Below are 23,812 nucleotides of genomic sequence, written 5' to 3'. Positions count from 1 at the left end.
TCATCCAGCTATGCAGGGGTTACCATGGTAACAGGGATCTTTTGACCTTCCAGTGATGACAATCAGCTTGTGGCCAAATATAGAAGACGTGTTAGTTGCAGATTAGCAATGTCGCCTTCCAGAAGTTGAAGACAAGTGATGCCTTGATGATGACTGCTGGCGCCATCTGCAGCTAAAATAACAGAATGAAGAGATATATATGTCTATCACAGATAAAGGTCAGGGAAAGGGAGATGATTGCAGGGAATATATTTTTATCAGATATGAAGCAAGATAAGCACAGCTCTCTGCTACAGTGCAGACCTCAGGTACAAGGCAAGTGCTTGCCTTGATACTAGTTGTATGTACTTTGTATTTGTCTTAAGCTTGAAGTGTCTTAAGCAAGGATGAGAGTCACTGGTCTAAGTGTGCAGCTGTTTCTGTGGAAGGCTGCTTTGTGACATATGAAGAATACCATGTTTGCTGCAGATTTTCATGAATATTTAATGCTGGATTGTTTGATTCTGTTAGAAGTGATGTGAACCTCTTTGTAGCTGCCGCTAATGTATTTATATACTCAAAACAACTTGTTCAACAGTTTCTCTAACAATGTCTCATCATGCGTTTTTGTATTGCCATTTTCAAGAAAGTTAATGGAATATTTTTCTTGGCTAGTCCTATGAGTGGTTCACATTGTGTACAAGCTAAGACTTTTAGCTCTAAATTATATAATGTCTTGTTAAGAATACTCATTAGAAGATAGAAAGGTTGGTCCTTCTTATTTGGGTATAAAGTAGCTGGGCCTGGCTGTTATTATATACAGTATGCATAGAGGTCGAGAAATATTTGTTAAAAAATGTTTTGTTCATGTGCTGTGTGTTAAAATGAATTGTTTTGTTAATATTGTTGGTATGAGGTGGGGTGAGATGAGATTAACCTTTAACTGATAATCCTGTCAAGATTATTTCATGGCATGCCAAGCCATGGCGTAGAAAACACATTGGGACTATAATTTTGCTGAATTTTTTTATTGCATTTGTGTTATTCTTTTTGATTTTATATTTCACAATAATATGTAGGTCCATGCCTGATTAACATTTACCGTATTTGATGTATTAGGCTCGACAACTACTTATACAGTTTTAATGCTTGTATATTTTTAAGTCCCTCTCCAGTTTCTTTTGAACAAAGGTTCATGATTAAAAATTAGTGTCATGTGACAAGGCATCCAGTCATATCACAAGAATAAGAAGTAACATTTCATGATTAAAAATGGTTTCATTTATTTAACGAACAAGAAAGTAAAGTCATATCAAAATTGAGAATGTGTTGGACACTTAGAATGTTAAATATGGAAGTAAGATGTATTCAGCCGAGGATCAAGTCTTGCTAACTATGTACTCTTGCTGTGTTTTGTATATAATGTGGAACCTATTTAACCATTCTGTTGATCCTTTCTTTGAACACTGTTTTGGCAATGTGATTGTGATGAAGACAATCAGTGATTGTTGTGGAATGTTGTCTTCCTATTGTTAGCTCCTTCTGGTTATAGTTTTGTTGTAACCAAACATTCCATGATGGTTTGTGTGTCACATGAGTAACCATAGGTGTTGCTGAACCACAAACCTGACACCCTGACTTGACAGTAGAGACGGTATGTGTCCATTTGTAGCACTGGTTGTTACAAGATTTATCACACCTGTAATGTTTTTTATCTCATTCACATCTTAGTGTTTGGTATCACCTAACAGATTAAAGGACATACACTTATAAAAGAATGTTACGCAACAGATAGAATGACTGACAAAAAATTGACAGAGTTTGATCAGAGCGACTCTCTTCAGCAATACTGCAGTAGTTTCTAATTGGGGACTTCCGTTTCAGATACATTTTAAAAGCATTATTGTACAGGAATCAATGGTGGGAAAACCTAGTGTTGATCTTATTGATTGTACATTTTTCTGGAAGACTTTCGCCAGTGTGAAAACATTGCTGTGATTGGTCAGATGAAAGGCTGCTGTGAGTATTATCTGATGTTAAACAGATTGTGTTTTGTGTAACCTTTAATCACACCAGTTTCTTGAATCATACATTGATCGTGACCTGGCAGTTCCCAGTGAAATGATAAATTTCTAGATGAATTAATCAGGATTTTATGCTACTTTTTTTAGAATATGTATTAAGATGTATTCAGTAGAAGTCTGAAAGGCAGATTGTGTCTGAAAGGCAAATTGTCCAGACAACCAGTGTTGACTGGGGTTTGTTCATTTGACAGACAATGTTTGATAGTGCAATGGCTGTTTACTACAGACTGTACTACTGATTTTAGGGTCAAGTTAGGGGCTCGGCTTATCTATGATATCAGCTTATCTATGGGATCTTCTTATCTATGGTAGTGAACTGCCTGTCATGGTTGACAAGACCAAGCATCTCTGTGTAAAGACATGTTTCTGTGTTGTGCCTCTGTTAAGCCACAAACTGTTGTAGCATGTTAACTACTGCCTCTGTGTCATGTCTCTATTAAGCCACTCTTCTGTCATGACATGTCAACCCATGCCTCTGTGTTGTGCCTCTGTTAAGCCACACTTCTATTGTAGCACGTTAACTCCTGCCTTTGTGTCATGACATGTTAAGCCATGCCTCTATGTTGAGTCTCTGTTAAATCACAGTTCTGTCATGACATGTTAAGCCATGCCTCTATGTTGAGTCTCTGTTAAACCACAATTCTGTCATGACATGTACAGCCATGCCTCTATGTGGTATCTCTGTTAAGACAAACGTCTGTCATGACATGTCAAGTCATGCCTCTATATCATGTCTCTGTTAAGCCACACTTCTGTCATAACATGTTTAGTCATGCCTCCATATAGTGAGGCTTTTCTGCATCTATGAAGCCCCACCTCTCTGTTGTGTCTCCATCAAACCACCTCTTTTTGTTGTGTTGTCCATGTCTCAGGTCATCAACTCATCAGGTCACACATTGTTACAATGTTGAGTTTTCAAGGTTCAAGACCTTTTATTTACAACATCTCCTGTGATGTGTTTTACTTTGAGGCTTGTTTCTTTGTGTTTAATTCCTAATCTTAAAATAAAAAAAACATCTGTTTCTCTGTGTGATTTTAATCAAAAATGATTTTAATCAGTAATATCCAAAAATGAGACTATTTACAGAGTTTTATGTTGACTGTGTTTAAGACATCTTATTTTCACATTTATTTACATTATATCTGACACTGTACCTCCAATATACATATACATACATATCATACCCACCGAACTGAAAACTGTGGTCCCTAGGATATATGTACTTATATGTTAAGTGAGGAGTTAAGGGAACCTCAACTTGAAGCTAGTTTATACTTGTTGTAAAGAGGATAAGATTTTAATGACATTAAAATGTACACCTAAGGAAATAAGACAACTTGCCTACACTATTGGTTTGTTTGTTTCAGTTAGTGGAGTTAAACCCATTCTGTGACTTACCTGGAACACAGGTAACCTACCTTCACCAGTGCTTGTATACAGGCGCTTCATGTAACAGGGTGGGGAGTCAGATCATATGAATCACCTGTAGCCATGTGGAAAAAGTGGTTCACTCCAGGTCCAAGTTTGAATCCATGAATTTGTCAGGTTGTCCTATGGTGCCTGGGTACTTTTCCTGAATACAGAAGCAGCTTTCAGAATTGCATGAGCTTAAGGTATTGAGAGATTTTCTGAAGTAGTTTTTAAATATCCCACCCAGTTTAAGAGTCAAGAAAGGGTTTAAGAGTTAAAGAGGAAGAAATTTTTCATAAAATGCTTCAAATCTAAACCATTCAGAATGGTTGTAGTTGTGCTTTAATGGATTTATGACAATATAATAAAGCTAGTAACTATGTGATATATTAATATGAAACAACACAAAATATGTTTTACGAGCTGGTCCAAACTAGAAATATGATTATAACATACTGTGTACCGATAGTATAGCACATTGCTTTCTACAGAGTGTACCTTGGCTGTAATCCATAACTTTCATAGCATATTTGATGGCTGTAGTTTACCGAATGTTTTTTTCACTTTGACAGATGTGTATCATAAGTTTTGTGTCCATATTGTTACATATCTGAACATATCTATTTTTACATTCAGCCCTTGCAATGTGTGTATTTTCCCCAATTCTTGTGTTCCGTGACATTTTGTTGCAAATGTTCATAGAGATATGTGTATCACAATCTACAATCTCTTTGACATTATTTTAGTAATCAAACCGTGAAGGTCCGGGGTACAATAGGTCTTCAGCAACCCATGCTTGCCATAAAAAGGGAGACCCATGAAGGTGCGGGGTAGAATAGGTCTTTAGTAACCCATGATTGCCATAAAAGGGAAGACCGGTGAAGGTCCGGGGTACAATAGGTCTTCAGCAACCCATGCTTGCCATTAAAGGCGACTATGCTTATCATGAGAGGCGACTAATGGGATTAGATGGTCAGACTTGCTGACTTGGATGACAAGTCAGCGATTCCCAATTGCGCAGATCGATGCTCATGTCATTGATCACTGGATTGTCTGGTCCAGACTCAATTATTTACAGACCACCGCCATATTGCTGGAATATTGCTGAGTGCGGCATAAAACTGTACTCACTCACTATTTTAGTAATCTGAGGATGTTGGTACCATTATTGTTTCAGCATCGATTATGTACTAGTCTAGACTTATCCAGGCTTATATTTGGCCCCATGACCACAATTATCAATAAGTTTTGCCACATTAAAATTGAAAGTTACCCTGTTCATATGAAGATAATTGTACCTTTAAATATGTTTAAGGAACTTATAAAACAGGTAAGGCTGTTGTCTATTATTAGGGCACACCAATTTTATTTCTTGTTTTAAGGATCCACCGATCTTATTTTTTCAAGAATAAGAAAATAAGTTGATATTAACTGCTCAAAAGATAAAATTGTAATGTTTTTATTAACCAATGCAAACTCACAAGAATTTTTCTTAGATTGAATTTCTCCCCGTATACACTTCATAAACTGCCAAAAGTAAAATACTTTTAGTATTTAGAAGGAATATTACTTTGACTGGTGATTTTAATTTAATTTTTTTTACCCCCTACCTTTGAAGGACTTAAATCTGTAAACTAGAAATATAAGTGGTCTGGCCTTACCAACTAAAAGTAAAACTGTTTTGTCCCAATTTGCCTGTTAAGGCACACTTGACACAATTATTCTAGATTAATTCCTGACATATATGTGGCATGATGATCAGTTCCTGGGGACTTGACTAACAAAATGTTGAAATGAAAGTGTTTACTCTGTTATATTCCATCAATGCCCTTGTGCCCTTATTGTTCCACATTTGTTTATTGCAGCTGTATCTGAGGATGTTTACTTTTGTGAATTGTCTTCAGTTGCTGTTTATTTGGGGACAGTGTCTTCAGCTGCTGTTTACTTGGGGACAGTGTCATCAGTTGCTGTTTACTTGGGGAAAGTGTCATCAGTTGCTGTTTACTTGGGGACAGTGTCTTCTGTTGCTGTTTACTTGGAGACAGTCCTCAGTTGCTGTTTGCATGAGGATTGTGTCTCTAGTTCCTGTTTATTTGGAGATAGTGTCTGAAGTTGCTGTTTACTTGGAGACAGTGTCTTCTGGTGTTGGTTGCTTTGGGACAGTGTCTTCTGTTGCTGTTAACTTGGATACAGTGTCTTCTGTTGCTGTTAACTTGGAGACAGTGTCTTCTGTTGCTGTTAACTTGGAGACAGTGTCTTCTGTTGCTGTTTACTTAGAAACAGTCTCTTCTGGTGCGGTTTACTGAGAAACAGTGTCTTCTGGAGCTGTGTACTTTTGTGCCGTCAACATCTGGCAGATTGCAACAAACTGGATTGCGCTCTTAAGCTCAAATAGACAAGCGGTCAGGGTGCAGCATGCTGTACAGAGTTGCTTCCCTCAGCCATGTGAAGATCTTATGACCAGAGGTTTAAAGCTGTATGGAGTAAAATATTTCCATTATCAGCATGACATTCTCTGTTAATATAAGTATAGCTGCTGCTGAGGGTCAGCTGCTCACTAGGACTTGTGTATTGTCAGTGTTGGGACTAGAGTTGATTGTAGTATCCAAACATCCACCTTTGCTTCCATCCATGCAGTATACATGTATATGCTTCCACCTTTACTTTGTGGTGCTTTTATTCCTTCCTTCTGCAAGTTTTGGTGGTTTGGAGGTTGGGAACTGTGTCAAAATGTGTGAACAAATGTGTAACTTCAGATTGTTCTTTTCAATCATATTTTCGCATCACAAACAGCTGGTTTCTCTACTGGATTGAATCCCTGTACTGAATAAAGTGAGCTCTACTGTTGTGCTATACTGCATAGTATTGACTCCACTGCTGTGTAACAGTGCACACTGTTGTGCACCTCTGTGTCAGCACTACTGTTGTGTGACATTGTGTCAACTCTGCTGTTGTGTGACATTGTTTCAACTCTACTTTTGTGCTATACTGCATTGTGTCACAGTATATACCATTATGAGAGCTACACAGTGTCACAATGTCCAGTACATATAATAATGCTACATTGTTTCTAACATCGTGATATACCACTTCAGGGGTCAACACAAAGATTAGGAATCCATTTGTTTCTAAATCTCAGTGTGGTTTTTGAGGTCCATTACTAGTACATCTCGCATGCTATGTGAAGCCTGAGACCTCCATTTGTTGTCGTTTCAGATGTTGTTAGATCCTACCAGTTAATCTTCTGGGGATGGTGTTTGATGAGATTTTTGTGAGAAATGATATACTTTTCATTCACTGCTTTTGTCTGTTTTTTAAAACACTGTTGTCATGACAAGTCTTTCAAGAAAATACAAATCCCTATATCATTTTTATCATTATTATTCCGACCAAAATAGTTTTCACAGATTACTGGCTGTTATGTAGGAATGTTGGAATAATAACATCGCACACAACCACCCAGGGAATAAAGCCTGTATTTCCCAGGTGAGGTTTTGACCAGGGAATATAGTGTGTATATACCAAGGGAATCATTTTGGGATTGGGGGATATACACCGTATATATTCCCTGGTCCAGCCTCACTGAATCTGCAGCAAAGTTTCTGGTTGTAAGCCCTGTCTTTCCTTTGTCAGCTGTATGTGCAGTAAAAATATGATATTTTGATATATATTTATCTATGCAGATTTTTTCTATTTTCCTGTAGATGTCTTATGAGTATATCATATGTCAATATGGTGATAGATGTTTGTGCCATTATATATGATATGATATTGTCAATGTGTAAAATAGGATTCACCTAGGCAGTTTACAAACCGACTTAACAACCTGTCCTTTTCTTTGACAGCTGCACTAAAACTTATAAAGAGGTTCAAAGCGTTTTAAGACAGTGCAACAGGGAAATTATGAAGGAATTATGGGAAGCAAAATACCGAAATATATATCTGTTAATTTGCAGTCAAGTGTTAAGATCCAGCTTTACAATTTCTGGAATTAGTCTTCATAATTAAATAATGGAAAGATTGTTTGGTCAGTTTGCAAACTGACATATATTGAGTTGTAAATTGTTATTCGTCTGTTTCCTGAGTGAAAAGCATGCATTTACACTGTGACTGTAACATATATACACATGTACCTACATAACATGTGATGTGTTCAGATTATTTGTGGATATGGTGTCTGTGTACAAACATGTATATTGCAACATTTTTTTCTTTGAATTAGCTGTTTGTCATATACACCTGGGGTTTGTTGCAAGACATAAATAGCTGAGAGTTCGCAAATGTATCGCTGAGATTTAGCAAATTGATTGCTGAGAGTTAGCAAATTAAGTGAATAGATTTAGTAAATTAATTGCTTGGAGTTAGCAGATTAATCCTTTATTCTAGAACTGCTGCTTGAAGAACATGTCTACTCTTCAGAAGAACATAATAGAAGTCTTAAAGATGATGCATTCATGACTGTAGAAGAGATGCCAACCTATAATTTGATTGTATTCATTGCAAAATCAATTGAGGTGAGTCCAATGTTAATAACCAGAGCTTAGACTATATATCTAAAGTTTCATTTGATTTGAAAATTCTTGGAAAAGTTCAAACTAATTTTGGCCCCCAAATACTCATTTTTGCATTGATGTTTGTTCAAAGTTCCAACTGGGCAAATAAGGGTTGGCATCTCTGCTATAGATGATGTGGACTAGACCAGGGATGCTGGGCACATCCTGTTTTTTATGTTGACTTGCATTTGTTACATCCATTTATCTGAAAACTCTGAGTGTTGTTTCTTAGATGTCATGTGTATATACATCACAATTGTCTTTCTGTGAGCATTTGGCTGAATGTTGCTGATGCCCCATACAGTTCCTTGTGTTCACACAGTGATGTGGAGCCTTTGGTGTTCCAACAAGAAATACTGTGAATGATACAGCCTGTAGAATCAAATACCTCAATAGCTTCCTGGTTAGTGTTTAGTCACTGACTATTGTATTTACCAAGTGGGTAAAGAGTGTCTGAAACTGTTGTACACCCAGGAATTGTATCAGAGGATTAGAGATTTGTCACTCTGCTGCTATGATAAGACCAAAATGCTGCTACGAAATAGCCTAAAATGTTGCTTCAGTATGGCCAAATGCTGATATGATATAGGCCAAACGAGTGAGTATAGTATCGGTGTCATGGTTAAGTTTTCATTCATTCACTTCTAAAACTATTGTTGTCATCATTCTACTTTTTTTCTATTTTGTAATAGTTTTGTGTCAAGAGAATGATGGTTGTTTTAATTTCCAAGAGACACAGTAATGTGTAATTTTACTGAAAGTAGTGTTGTCAGTTTACTGCAGTGTTTTCTGGAGATCATCCTCATGTACCCAGGGAATTTTATATCCAGTAATACCCTTTACAAAAACCATATTAAACACACTATAACTGTATCTCTGCCCAGACTGTGTAGTTTTTGGTTTATGTTTTTTTGTTTGATTACATCTTTGTTAAGAATACAAAAGTATTGGCTATTGAACTTTTATTTTATATTTTATTTTTGGGATTATTTTTGAGTTTGTCCTTTAACTGTTAATGTAAAGTGATAGTGACGGTTGATGGGCGTTTTTTTCCCTGATTTGATGAATTTGAGTTGCAACTTTCCAACACATTATTTTGGTATGTTAGCTTTAATTGACTGAGGTTGTGTCCTGTCAGAACAGCTGCACAGCTCCAGATTTCCATCTTACATGATCATTATGTATTATGATAATCCTGTGTCACCAACTGTCGGCTTGTATAAACTGTACCTAGTCAGCTGTCTCATTGCAATAAATTACTTTTATAGCAAATCCATATTCTTCTACAGTTATTCACAAGTTGATGATTCAGACTGAAACACTGCGATTATATTACAAGTCACGATAAGTGTTGTGGAAAAACCCAGACTCATGGCAGATTTGAACCCTGAGTCACAGAAAGTCTTTACAAGCAACCATCCAAAATAGAGTGAGTTTGCTTTAATGCCGCTTTTAGCAATATTCCAGCACCAGGGGACACCAGAAATGGGTGTCACAAATTGTATGCATGTGGGGAATCGAACCTGTGTCGTCAGCGTGACGAGCCACCCCACTTCCCTTCCCAAAATGGAAGCTAACCTTCTAAGGTTTTCACTGAAAACTCAAGAGATTAACTTTCAGAATATTGACAACACTGTTTATTAACCAAAATAAAACTGTCAAGTCTGGTCCTTGAATCAGTCAGTTTTTCAATAAAAAGTCCACTAAAGAAATGACAGACCCACTTTGATTATGGACATAATTTATTGAGGAGTGGACAGATCAGAATCAACTACATCTGCAGACATCATAAGGCAGTATGGTAATGGAGGCGTGTTGATGGAAGACGATCCTTCGTTGGAATAATGCTATTACCACCATAGAAACATTGCACTGTGGGTTTCCAGCAAGAGTGTCAGAAGTTGGAAAATATTCAGTCTTCTGAGAGATGATTCTTGTACACACGTGAGACACCAGAAGAACAATTTAAAAGGAGAGGATAAGAGTGGATAAATTTAACAAAACTGAACATAATAGGCACCTTGTCAAACCAAGTCTTCATAAACTGGAATGAACTCACAGTGCTGATGTTTACAGGGCTGAGCACACCAGTCTCATCTGTCAAGCAGTAGCTACAGGTCCACAGAAGCTTAGGAAGAAGACTGCATGAGTTGTCTCCCCTACTGGAATGTAGAGTTCCACACACTGCATGGTGGAAAGGTTGGAATGTATCTGAGCTGTGAGTTTCCTACACAATATCTATGACAGTTTCAATGTTAGATTATGTAACAAAATAGAAATATATATATAGGACTACATGGAAAACCTCTGCACGCCACATTTCATGATTTTCTTGTCCATCTGTGACTAACGTTAATCTTGCACACCTTGAAGGGTCCTTGATATTAGTTTCATAGGTCATGAACTATTGAGTTATGAAAGGCAATTTAATAAAATATTTATATATAAACAATTAGTCATTGTACACTTTGTTCAAAAACTAAAATATCCATCAATAATATTGAGATTACTACTAAGAATGTAAAATATATCTGATGTTTCCAAGTTGTAAATATGGAATTTCAGAAGAAAATATGTAATGTTCCAAAATGAGGATGTTATCTGGTTCCCTACACACTAAATCTACAATTTCAAATCAATACCTATTTGTTATATTTGTTACTGTAGTATATAAACAAAGTACATCCATCTATCTACAATACTGGTACAAAACACGAACACAAAAAATAAAGATGGTTGGAGGGAATACCTATGTAAAACTAGCAGACCATTGGACGGATTTCATGCCACAGGTTTCAGTACAAAATTCTAGAGCCAGCCTCGCACAGCTTTAATAAATATAACAGAAATAAATATAGCACTCGTCATTAACAAGAGGGAACTGACTTCAAATTAGCAAAACTGTTAAATTCCACATTGGGGTATTTTATAGTTGAAGTTGTTTCACACCAAGGCATCTTAACTAAAAGTCCAATAATAATTTCTGGTGTGGTGTGAACAAACCCAACTTTCATTGATAACTTTTACCGTGAATTTTATAATATAAACATAAACAATACTATAATGATTTGAAAACTAAAATGTTAATCTTTTGAAAAATGTTAAAGTGTTCAAAATATTCCTAAATATATCCTTCCCACAGTTTTCTGACATATTGACTTTGGTGCATTATTTTGTTAGTTCATATTAGGACAAGCGCATTGCTGTGGGCTGAGACTGCTTTGTGGCAAAAGTTGAGAGGTAGCCATCACGTGGCAGTTACTAGCTACAATGTAGTCCTTCAGCCTTCATTCACAAGCGGCATGTACGATGACTGGCTCCAAGGACAAACACGTATCACAGTCCAGCTTATTAAATACAACAGACATGCCAAGAGTTGCACACTATATACCTTGGTTTGACCTACAACAATCAACAGTATAACCTTTTGCAGCTTCAAATCTTAAAGCAACGACATCCCTTCCAAATATATATGCTGGACAAGGGTATGAACAAGAGTGAGAAACACTGGCTACTTGACCATGAAAACCGTGTCCAACATACACATTTATCTTTAGAAGGGAGACAGCAGTAAACTACATCTTCAATGCTGTTTTATTATCACAGATGTCTTTGTAAAGTTTGCATAGGAATCGCTATTCCCATTCTGTAAGAAGACAAACCATGACATATAGAGTCAACCATAGCTACACATAACAATACTCCTAAAATAAATAATATCTCAAGTGACAGGAAGTGGCCATGAGTTGTTTCCCTTTGTCGACTCTCCACTAGAGAAGGCTGGAATGTTTGGCAGTGATGTTCCTCTGCTACAAGTCCAATGTTAGTATGTGATTACAAGGAACTGGCACAGAATTATTCAACTCGACTTCCATTCTTATCTTAATTCAGAGGAAGAGGTATGGTATACTGGATTGTCATATCTCATCTTTGACAAAATGCATCATATGTGCAGTATGATACAAGGCAAATACAAAGACTTCGATAAAATATAATACTCAGATGTTATGCAAGGATGGAGATTTTATCTTTCATGTCAAACAAATTTCTGACAGTGACTGATCTGTTTATCGAAGTAATCCTGTGCCTGCTGTCACAACATTCCCTGGAAATCAAGATGTTGGTTCTGATGTCACAGCATTTACAGTACATCTTGACTGTAGCTTTTTGGTGAAGTTTCCAGGAGGTCGTCATCCTGTCCGATGAAGCTGGTACGTTCTGGTGACCGACGACGGATGGAGGAACTCAACATGGAAGTGTCTGGACTGCGATATCTGGATCATTAACAGATTACAGTATGACCAACAATTGCAAAAGAAAGATGCATTCAAGAAGCATCAAGGAACAGGAAGAAAATGGCAACAATGTAGTTATTTCATGGAACTTTCTTTGTTTTAAAGAAGCAAAATAACTGGGTCTGGATAAGATAATCCAGTGACTAACATGATGAGCACTAATATACACAAAAGGATACGATGGTATGAGCCAAGATGGCAATTCTGAGCACCCAGTTCCATTAGTTATCTCTTACAACATGCACAGGTTGCTAGGGACAATTTTTAACTTGCATTTTCACTGGACTCTTTCATTTACAGATTTCCTACATCTATCTGAACAAGTCTGACTGCATGAACAAACTCCTCGTGACTTTTATTACATCAATACCGAAACCTACCTGCTAGGACTAGGTGATCTTGACCTTGAGCGCGACCTTGCCCTCCCTGGACTTAGTGACCTTGACACACGAGTGATTGAGGATGAATACTCTGATATCATAACTGGTGGATTGAGCCCATGTCTCCTCATCTCCTGCACAGCCCTCTCTCTGGAAACAAAATCACATCATTTACATTTGCTCAACACTAAGGCCTGTACATAATAGAATCTTGCTAAGCCAAACCTTGTGAATGTCATCATCGATGTCATCCTCCTCCTCCTCATCATCATCTACTGCTACTGCTACTGCTACGGGATCTGGTTGATGATACATACCTCTCGAACCTTTCCCCTGTGAGTTGTCGACGGAGTCTCTCTACGTCTCCCTCAAGCTCCACGTTCCTGGTCCTCAGTGACGCAATCTCTCGACTCTGACTTTGGCTGCGGGTAAATCAGGATCAATCAATACACTGGGATACTGAGTACACATTGATGGTAAGATGAAATGATTTTTTCCCCTAATTCTGACTGTACAGTTGTACCGCTGAAGGTTGTGCAACAATGTCCTTCTTGCAAATAAAATACACTAGTACTTTCATTATTTCCCTTGGCTGTGTTCCACAAAGTTCTATGTATCACAGGCTTTCGACAATCACAGCTTTGTGCAATGGGCCCAGCTCAAAATCCATAACATCAATACTAGGAGCTAGTACTTGCTGCACAAACCAACACATGACTTGACTCACATTTTGCTCTCATTGAGTGACAGCCTGTCCTTGAGCATCTGGACTTCTGCATTCCTCTCCTGGGTGGTGAGCTGGAACTGGAACTCCTTCTCACGATTGTTCTGCAGGAGACTCTCCAGGTTCTTGGAAGCTGTTCGCTCTGATGACACCTGGCCCTTCAGCAGCTCACCCTCCTGGCGCAGGTCCTCAATGACACTTGCCAACTACAGACAGAAATGAGTGTATCAAAGGATAACGGGCCCTTCTACTTGTTATCTGGCAGGTTAGAGAACATCAGAACATTCTGAACATTAATATAGAGATCTACAATACAGAAGCAATGAAAACTGTAAACAAGCAGCAACCTCTGGGAACAATAGCTGAGAAGGTAAATTTCACCTCTCCAAATGAGCCTAATCTGTTTAATCTCTTTGTCCAGAAGTTCCACAATCCAGCCAAATATACAACATATGAAACATTCTGTGATACTGACTTCATCCAAGTACATGAGACAATATGAACACGCGTATGTACAAGGCTCTGCATACCTGCTCCTTGTCAAGGGAGGCAGAGGTGAGTTGTCTCTGCAGGGTCTCCTTCACGCCCTCCAGACGGCTGCACATCTCACGGACAGCAGTCAGGTCAGCCAGCAGGTTCTGCTTGTCTTCCTCTGTCTGCCGTAGACTTTCCTCTAATGTGGCCACCGACCGGGTCAAGTTCGATAGCTGGATCTCGTACGACTGCTGGGCTGACAGATGCTGCAGCAACAGAAACAATATCTCGCTGAACACACATCCCAGTGACACTTCTCAGATGGAAAACGAAAATAGCTTATCAAGGTCAATTCAGTTTTTAGACACTGTCTTTACCAATTGTTTCTGTAAAAGCATGGTGCAATATTACCAAGTTTTATATGCAACAATATTTTCAGTTACATGGTTTCTATAATACAACACTCAGCAATATTCCAGCTGCATGACTTCAGTTGTAAGTAATCAACTAATTTAGCAAGAGATACCATCTGATGTTATCAACCATCTCTCATGACGAGCATGGTTTACTGAAAATCAATGCGATCCTTGACCATCGCAAATAGAGACGAAATGTATGAATGATCGATGTCATTCAAGCAAGTGCAGGACTTCAAGTCTTACCTCCTGGACCTCTCTCTCCAAGTTTTCAGTCTTGTCACGGTAGCGCCGCAGCTCAGAGTCCTTCGTCATGAGCTCTAGTCGCAGGTTGGATCCCTCGCTCTCCAGCTGGTGGCTGGTGGTCTGGTACTGCTCTGCCTCCATCGACAGCCGGCGGTACTGCTCTAGTAAGTCTGACCGCTCCTGCTCCTGAACACATACAACAATGTGAATCAGCACAAGAGTCTGAATACAAGTCGATCTGTTTGGCAAATGTGACGCACTTCAACTTGTACTTATGAAGCGTCTTACGGCAAGTTCTCAATACTTTCATTCATTTCCTCTTACATTTCAACATAAAGTTGTACTAAGTCATTCCTTTTTCTGTGCAAGCTATATAGGAACAGACAGCTCAAGAGACTTATCCTACCTTGGATGAAAGGACGTCCTCAGTGCGCTTGACCTCGATGATGTACTCCTGGACCTGGACCTTGAGTTGCTCCCGCTCTTCCAGGGCATCTTGCAGCTCCTGGTTCAGCTTCTGTAAAATGGCAACCACAGGCGATAATGTGAGGGAATCTGTAGAAGCTATGCTTGGCACTGGAAAATGTGTGGTACTTTGGTTATCCAGCTGGCCCCATCACCACACGCAAACCTCAGTAACGTATGGTTTGACCTTAGTGATGTAGGGTGACCTAGGAAATGTGTTGTAATACCTGGATAATGTATAAGTGACCTGAGTAATGTGGGGGCATGGATCTCAGTAATACATGGGGATGTCAGTAATGCATGGCAGACATGGGAGATGCAAACTTGGATTACTACAGGAACTTTATGGGTGAACTGAGCAATGACCTTTGGACCTGAGTAATATCTAGGGACCTTGGTACTGTATATGAGACATGTATATTGTTACAGACTGGTATGTAGGCAGTAACTAAGTATGTTCCAGCTGCTGTACTTGCCTGGTTCTCCTTGGTCATGACGGCAAGGTCGTCCTGGAGCCGCCGGTTCTCCCTCAGTGCAATGTCCTTGCTGCGGCTGGTCTCCGTCAGATCCTCCCCAGTGGAGTCCAGCTGACGCCTCATGCTCTTCAACTCCCTGTCCTTCAGGTTCAAGTTCTCATTGGCATGTCTGGGGAGTAGAGGGAACCACTAAACAATGGTAGCAGTAGTACTAAATAGGGCAGATCTAAACATTATTCATCATGCAGACAACAACTCAAATACACCGAAATAAAGAGTGAACCAGCTTTGAGGAAGAAGATCGAGTCAGTTACTACCTATACTCACTGACATGTAACTAAATCAGGCATATGCAGTATCGTCTAGTTAAATACAACAGCATGTCAAATACCACAGACATTGTTACAATACTTGATGTTCACATCAAATAGCATGACACTATTCCAGTAAACTCACCCAAGTTGAGCTTCCAGCTCAGACACCCGAATCTTGAGATCACTAATAAACCTCTCCTGCAAGACAAGAGTCACACAAGCTTGAAACAAATAACCCAGTGAAGAGAAAAATACATGTATAGATTCCACACCTCCCATTCACCCGAAGACACAAAGATATTATCAAACTCTGGTTGTAACTTAAATAATAATATTTTTATGACAATGAAAAATATGACTCATTCAGCTCATTTCAACACTTTTTAATTCAAGACACTTATTTTCAGACATAATATTTTAAGATTTCTACCATACCCTTCACCTAAAGCCGAAACAATCTGACTGAACGGATCCCTATATATTGCAGCATTCAGTGAGGCTCTGTTCCATGTGAACTGCTGCAGCTGAACATCTCTACACACACTAACCCTGTCATGGAGTTCATTATTCAGCTGTGCTTGCTTCTCCGTTTTCTCATCAACAGTGAGCTGTAGTGAGTCCTTCTCACGGTCCATGGCGTTAATTGTGTTGCGGAGCTGATTGCCCTCGTCTCGGGCAATTTGCAAAGCTCTGGACAACTCTGCAAGACGCTCCTCAAGATTTACAGATCTTTCTTCCTGAGATTGCAGTTCTCCCTCGCGGCGGGAGAGGCGTCTCTGAGTCTCCTCTAGAGACTTCTCATTCTCCTCTGCCAACATTCTGTCACACAATACATCATATATATAGACATAGTTCTGACTATAACATACACCTGGTCATAAGAGAAGATGTGTAATTTGCCCCACATTCGGCCAAACAATACATTGTATATACAGACATACTTTTGACTACAACATACACTTGCCTCATTAACATTGCTGTGTGAATTATTATCAAATAACAGTGTATAGTCAAAGACCCGTAAAGATTGGGGTTAGTACTGGTCTTCAGTGACCCATGCTTGTCATTAGAAGAGACTAACGGGATTGGGTGGTCAGGCCTGCTGACTTGGATGCCATCATATCCTAATTGCATGGATCGATGCTCATGATGCTGATCACTGGTTTGTCTGGTCCTGACTTGATTATTTGCAGATTGCTGTCATATAGCTGGAATAATGCCGAGGGGGACGGATGGTCCATGACAAACCAGCTATGAATATTCAACATGAAAAGACTGAAAGCCAGCAGAATCTTTATATGTAAATGTAACCATGTGCCTTGAAACACATTCCACAGCGCCTAAAATGTTTAATGTTACATCATTGTGAGAGAGTTTTACATCATTTTTAGCAGTATTCCAGCAATATCACATTGAGGACACCAGAAATGGGCTTCACACATTGTAGCCATGGGGGGAATCAAACCCAGGTCTTCGGTGTGACAAGCAAATGCTTTAACCACTAGTCTACTCCATCGCCCCTAACATCATTGTGAAATATACTCCTCATTGATATGGGAGAAGACATTCAGAAGGATGTTGGTGACAATGGTGACACGGGAAGCTCAATAGAGTGGAATGCTTACTTCATCTGGCTGGCTGTGGACCTGACCTTGGAAGCGTCATCTGTCACCTCTGTCAGCCTGAAGGACATGTCTTTCAACTGTTCCTCTAATGTTTTGATTTCCTCCTTGAGAACATTCACCCGTACTATGTATTCATTCCGCTCAGCTTCCACCTAAACAGAAATCAGGTCCGTGATCATACAAACTACATGTCTAGAAATATCAAAACAGGTTTCCGCTTTGAACTGTGGTGATGTTTAAAACGGTTATACTTACTGTATGTAGTGTATTTTCTAAATCTTCCACCCTCTGTTCCAGACGAGCTCGGTCAGACAGAGATGTCTCAGTAGCAATCTGGGTGCAAAGAAAGAAAACATTTACACATTTATGGCAATATTTTATCCAATCATATTATTGCTATAATCATTTTGCAACAAACTGAATTAAAATTCAATTAAATTCCTCCTCAGCCAAACTGCCTGATACAACACCAAACCATTATCAGTTGTTTACTTGTTAGGAGGGTGAGGTTGACGTGCCTAGTATGTTTGTTTATGTACCCTCACATTGCATCAAATAGACGTGTCCGAAACAGACAGACACTCCAAGTTACTGCTGTTACCTTGAGGCGTTCTCGTAGACTGTCTCGCTCCGTGGTGAGGCGGCGGAGGTCAGCGACGACATCGTCACGCTCATTCTCTGCACGTCGGAGGAGGGCCTGAGCTGCAAGAGATGGTTTGGGGGATTTGGGAGAGATGACCAGCTCCCTCCTCAGTCGCATCAGCTCATCACGTGTCTCCTCATACATGCTGTTGAGTTTGTCCCGCTCAGATGTCAGCACCTTTACGTTGGCCTGGATCTGTCAACAAACATAATGTTGCTGCTTTTACAAAGCAAGAGTCACCAGGAGATGACAGGTCATCCTGGTCTGGAGCAATTTAAAAATGAGTTGGCAACTAATTTCAGTTCAGTTTCACTGGATGCCTTCAGTTCAGTATTTTTCAACATTCAAACCATCAACATTGCTACATTGATCAGCATACTGAGTTTCATACAGAAAAATTTCGACAAACCATGAGTTCAGCTTTGGAAATGGGAAACAGATAATGAACAGATGGACATGCTGACTTGACATCCTCCCAATATTCTCAAATAGGTGGATAATGAATAAAGGCCTCAGCATGACTTTGTGAAACAAATAGTCAAGACATCAGAATTAGGGAACTGACCATGGGCTTCACAGATGTTGCCAAGCGAAGGGTTAACCACAACGCTGGGCCACAGGGCCATCAAGGAACAATATTTGATGCAGTAAATAACACATCTGAGATTTACTGTTTCCTTTCTCAACATCAACAGCCATGAAGTTGAGATGACTGTAAATGGCAGATTCATTTGCTGCTTCTCCTGCTAATCATGAAATGCTAAAACTATTCATATGTGCCTGGATATGTCCTACCTCAGCCATATGTCTCTCAAACTTGTCAAGGAGTCCCTTCAGTTCATCCCTCTCCCGAGTTAGGCGACTAATCTCAGCCTCTTCCACCACACCCTTGGTGGGTGAGGATCTGATGGGTGTGGCTGATCGCTTAAGGGCCTTGAGGGCCTCATACTCCCTCTTGTAGTAGTCTTTCTCCTCCTCCAGGACCCGCAAGATGGTCTCATACTGCACAATGCTCTGTACAACAGTGAGGAGTAGTGTCATACTAGGTGGTACATCAATACAGTCAACAGGCAGTGACAGGCAGCAACTCTCCATGGATCATTCACCTCACCGAGTGCTATTCAATCACTAACCTGGGCCTAGATTTTCGAAGCTCTCTATGCACTAAGATAGTCGTAAGTGCCATACTTTGACATTACCTTACGACTATCTTAGCGCTAAGAGAGCCTTGAAAATTTAGGACCTGAATCGTATTGGAAGATATAAATGACCTGCTTTTTCAATCAGGAAATAACATATTTTGATGAAAACATATACTGATGAGCATAAATAAGGAAACAAAAGTAAAGTTGATATCTGAAATGAAATAGGGATAACTAGAGGTAGATTCCCTCTACTGTTAACCATACTGACAAATTAGAATCTTAGTTTCTTTCTAGAGAAACTCTTCAACAATGTCTTATGTTGGAAACATTTTTAGCTTGTGCACAAATACACTTTCTACATCTTTGCTCCTTAATTTCTTTTGAATAAACTATACGTAGATGCAGTCTCTAACCTTTTTGTCTGATCTTGATGGTGTGGCCTCCCTGACTGGACTTCCTGCTCTGGATGAAGGTCGAGACCTGATAGGGCTGCGGGCTCGAGGAGCATCACCACGTAGCAGACGCTGCAGCGACTCGGCCTGCTCACGGTAGTAATCTCTCTCCTCCTCCACACTGCGGATAAATGCATCCAGCTTGCTTGGAATCTTGCCCTTCTTCACTGGACCATTCTTTCGTTTCAGACGCTCAATCTCCAGGACTAACTCCTTCTCTATATGCCCAATAGAAAGATCCCAGTTAATGAATAAGGTATTTAAATATGTCTAATCTACCATTTTTCAAATGTATTCTAATAAACCAAAATTAGAAGAATTACATCAGTGTAAGTCGTCCATGTAACTATGACAACACAACTATCCCTATGGGTCAAGATCTCACCATTGGCGGTCATCTTGTTGCATCGCTGACTGAGACGTCGCTTCTCCTCCTCGATGCGGTCAAGAAGACCCTCCAAACGAATGTTCTCATTCTCTTTTGAAGAAAGCCTGATCTTCATCTCAGAAAGCTCCTTTGACAAACGTTTTGTTTCCTAGACACAAGAGGAAATATTCAGAACATTTCTTGAGAAAAGGGTAGTTCTTAAAACTATTTTCTCTTACTGATAAATTGAAAATCCAAGTTCCATTAAAGAAATGATTGTAAATATCAAAGCAGTTTTTCAAAAGCAAGGTGACTTTTACTAGAGGCTAGATTTAGAACTACATGCAATACTGAGATGGCCACACGAGACAACAGCTTAGAATTAAACGGAAACCATATAAAGATTTACATCGTACAGTGTAACAAGGAGCAATCACAACAAACAACACAAAGTGCTTACATGTGCTTATTGATATATCTGAGCTGTGTCTGTTTCAAAGGTGTTGAGAAATTCACTGAGAAAATCATAGCCATGTAACTCATTAAATGATCAATATCTGGCAAACAAACAGCAATTATTTTCAAATTCATTTTCATGAAAGTCAAATTAATTTTTCAATTTTATCTAACAAGTTTAAATACTTTTTTCCCCATCTCATTTTTGATGTCACTAAGTAAACCTGACATCTTTTGTCTGATGTCTGACACGATTAGTTATTTAAGCATTGTGAATCAAGCCTCTGGTTTTGTACTTAGTAGAAGAGGACAACGAAAAATCTACTAAGGATGTTCAGTTCTTATTTCATCACAAGCAGACACACAAAGTGATCCGACATTTTAGCAAGTAACATTTCCTGAACATATCACATTACTATTTCTACCAAATACTGTTTATTCTGAGCCATAAACATGGAAGAATGCATAAATGCATGAATGCATAAATGCAATGAAGTAAGATCTCAAGAGACAAGGTCAGCATGAAACACAATTCTGCATTAATATCCTACTTTCAATCATCTCAGTGTTACTGCCTTTGTGTTACATATATGAACGACTAATGCTGTAGTACACATTAATACCATCAGTGAAATTACTCGTTCCAACAATTTTCTTGTAATATAACTTAATTCAGACATTCATTTCAGACTTGCTAAATACTTCTTGATTAGTTCAATCAACTTTAATAAATGAATAACTCTTTGACAACTTTTTTATCAACATCATTATAAATTTCACCAGTATTAATTTTTCTATGAACTTTTCTATGCAAGAATGAATTACTCGTTCCAACAAATTTTGTTATTTATTGTAATTTAGACATTCATTTCAGACTTGCTAAATAGTTCTTGATTAGTTTACTTTATCAAATGAATAATTCTTTCACAAGCTTTTTTTTAGCAACATGATTACAAATTTCATCAGCATTAATTTTTTCTGTGAACTTTTCTATGCAAGAATATATCTGTTGAAAGTAACACTATTTTCCAGTATTAGATTAGTATGACTATGGAGATTGTCTACAGTCAGTATGAACTGGTTAACCAGCTGGTAGGCACAGTGGGGACACCTACAGTCTTGTACTGGGCCACAGTCAAGTCGAGTCCCTCCAGCTCGAACCGAGATTTCTCCAACTCCTCCTGCAGGCGACATATTGTGTGAGTGAGGCGACTATACAAGCACTACAGTGAGGGAGTGATATCATTCTATGTTGTATTTGAAACATCTCCGTCATGTGACTATGATACTGGTGGAAGGATCTAACATAGGTGAAACAAGAATCATCTCATTAGTCTTCATATTACTACAAAAAAAAAGACAACAAAAAACCCCAGTGTGATAAAGCAGAAAAGACTGAGGAAAATGCCCTCTAATGCCATTTGAACAGTGTTTCAGTCACAGAAAGGCAGCTTGAGATGGGATGAAAACCTGCAGTTATATATCAAAGACCCATCACTAAAATGCTATCAACTGTCTCACAACAGAAATGAAATGTAATAGACTACAATATATCTACAATAACATCACAAAAAACTAGAAACTAGCTGATTCAGGCAGACTACATATTAGCTATTAAACTGTTGACATTCATAGCAAAAATGAATGCTAGACAACGGAAAGAGAACAATTTAACAGCTAGAAATATTCATACAAGAGAAAGATAAAATTAAAAACTTTTTCCATGCACAAAGAAGAAAACATTGAACTTTTCTAGACTTGATTGAGTGAATATTTTCAGCAATATTCCAGCTAAGTCAGGGTCACATGTGTATAATCAAATCTCGACCAGAGAAATCAGGAAATGAAAAAACAAATTGCAACAATCACTGTCATCACGCATGATGCCATGTCATCAACCATGCTGACCTGATCTGATCTATATTACTAAAAAGTTAAGAGAACAACAGGAGGATGCATGTAGAAACAATTCAATCAAATAGATAAACTGATCTTTGACCATTACAAACATTTTTTTTATCAGTACCGAAACAAGATTCCATTCATTTCCTTCACTAAGACGTGGAACAAGCTCAGCACAATGGCACCATCTTTAGATTAGTCCTAACCCTGACATCATCCATGCCCTGGTGTACGTCCTTACCTTCGCCTCGAGCATCTCCCGGTCAGCTGTCTTCACCACCTTCTCCTTGTCCCCCTGGATACGTTTGGCAATGCGGTCCACATCCTGAAGCTCTGCCTCCAAATCACGGATCTGGGACTGACGTTTCATCAGTTTGGAGTCTGCATCTGAGATCTTGTAGTTGGAGTCATGCAGCTTTCTCTCCAGCTCTCGGTTCTTGTTACTCAAGAAGTCCACCTACACGGGCAGAATCAATTATTAACACACAGGCTTTCATAATACGTGAAAACAGCTATGGCTTTACTAAACTGGAGCTAACTCATGATGTAATGCTTCATCTCATTTCTTTGAAACAAAACATTTCGAAGCTGGGATGTACTAGTGCAACCTTGTCTGACTGGCATACATGACTAATCACAACCCATGTGCACCCCAAAGAGGATTTGGGGATTTCTACCAACTGAAATACAAAACATCCCATTAAAATTTTAACACAGGGAGAAATTCCCTATTACTTATACATGTTTACACTACGAAATAACATCGAAATATCCAGTTATTACTTCTGAAAATTCCATTGTTCAGATTAAGGAAGAGATTTTCCCCAATGACCATTTGCTCCGTAGTGATCCCTGAAGTCTGACATAGTAGTAAAAGACTTATTCTGAGTTGCTGGTGAACTGTAACAGCACAGACTGTTTTCTCCTTTTAATAGACAGACTGATTGACTCAACAATATACATATGTACCTGAGTTACTAGTAGAGAGGTTTACAGGTGAGTCACAGTGAAATGGGGGTCTGCATTCACGTGCTTCTTTTCAAGTGAGAGTGTCTGTATTTTGTTGAGAATTGATTTTAGGGACAGTCAACTGAGAAACCATGCCACTGTTTAAGATGGATATTTGACAAGACAAAGTATGCTGATTCCAAGTTGACTGGTTTTTGTCATCTCTTTAATGCTCAGCACCAGGTAGGAAAAACACCATCATCTAACATCTGTATGCCATAGTTGTGGACCGAACCACCAAGATCCCGCTTTCAAAGTTCATGTTCCATCCATAGGACCAGGGTGCAGGTCACTGTACAGTATGACACTACTGGCAATGTTCCAGCTTGGTCTACCCTGAGTGGGATTCAAATCTTCATGGAGTCAAACACAACTCCTCTGGAGTCAAACACAACTC

The 23,812-nt window shown here is 38.9% G+C and overlaps 1 protein-coding gene across 7 annotated transcripts in view; it reads right to left on the bottom strand.

Annotated features, from left to right (window-relative positions):
• Positions 1-9,751: 9,751 nt before the first annotated feature.
• The window catches only part of LOC137273947 (centrosomal protein of 135 kDa-like), a 51,182-nt gene continuing 37,121 nt past the window's right edge, over positions 9,752-23,812 (bottom strand). For 6 of the 7 annotated variants that reach the window (XM_067806861.1, XM_067806863.1, XM_067806867.1 and 3 more), the window contains 18 exons: positions 22,649-22,864; positions 21,621-21,686; positions 20,068-20,218; positions 19,644-19,900; positions 18,881-19,099; positions 18,044-18,280; positions 17,698-17,775; positions 17,443-17,594; positions 16,366-16,636; positions 15,960-16,015; positions 15,504-15,672; positions 14,969-15,079; positions 14,563-14,748; positions 13,957-14,166; positions 13,430-13,632; positions 13,020-13,124; positions 12,703-12,852; positions 9,752-12,301 (listed from right to left, as the gene is read on the bottom strand). In XM_067806861.1, the coding sequence (XP_067662962.1) occupies positions 12,169-12,301; positions 12,703-12,852; positions 13,020-13,124; positions 13,430-13,632; positions 13,957-14,166; positions 14,563-14,748; positions 14,969-15,079; positions 15,504-15,672; positions 15,960-16,015; positions 16,366-16,636; positions 17,443-17,594; positions 17,698-17,775; positions 18,044-18,280; positions 18,881-19,099; positions 19,644-19,900; positions 20,068-20,218; positions 21,621-21,686; positions 22,649-22,864 (2,970 nt within the window). In that variant the 3' untranslated portion in view covers positions 9,752-12,168. The remainder of the gene's footprint in view (positions 12,302-12,702; positions 12,853-13,019; positions 13,125-13,429; positions 13,633-13,956; positions 14,167-14,562; positions 14,749-14,968; positions 15,080-15,503; positions 15,673-15,959; positions 16,016-16,365; positions 16,637-17,442; positions 17,595-17,697; positions 17,776-18,043; positions 18,281-18,880; positions 19,100-19,643; positions 19,901-20,067; positions 20,219-21,620; positions 21,687-22,648; positions 22,865-23,812) is intronic. The other variant, XM_067806862.1, reaches the window with a different exon arrangement.

This window comes from Haliotis asinina, chromosome 2 (genome assembly GCF_037392515.1).
Source record: "Haliotis asinina isolate JCU_RB_2024 chromosome 2, JCU_Hal_asi_v2, whole genome shotgun sequence".
NCBI lineage: Eukaryota > Metazoa > Mollusca > Gastropoda > Lepetellida > Haliotidae > Haliotis > Haliotis asinina.
This window is presented reverse-complemented; position numbering and strand designations above follow the sequence as displayed.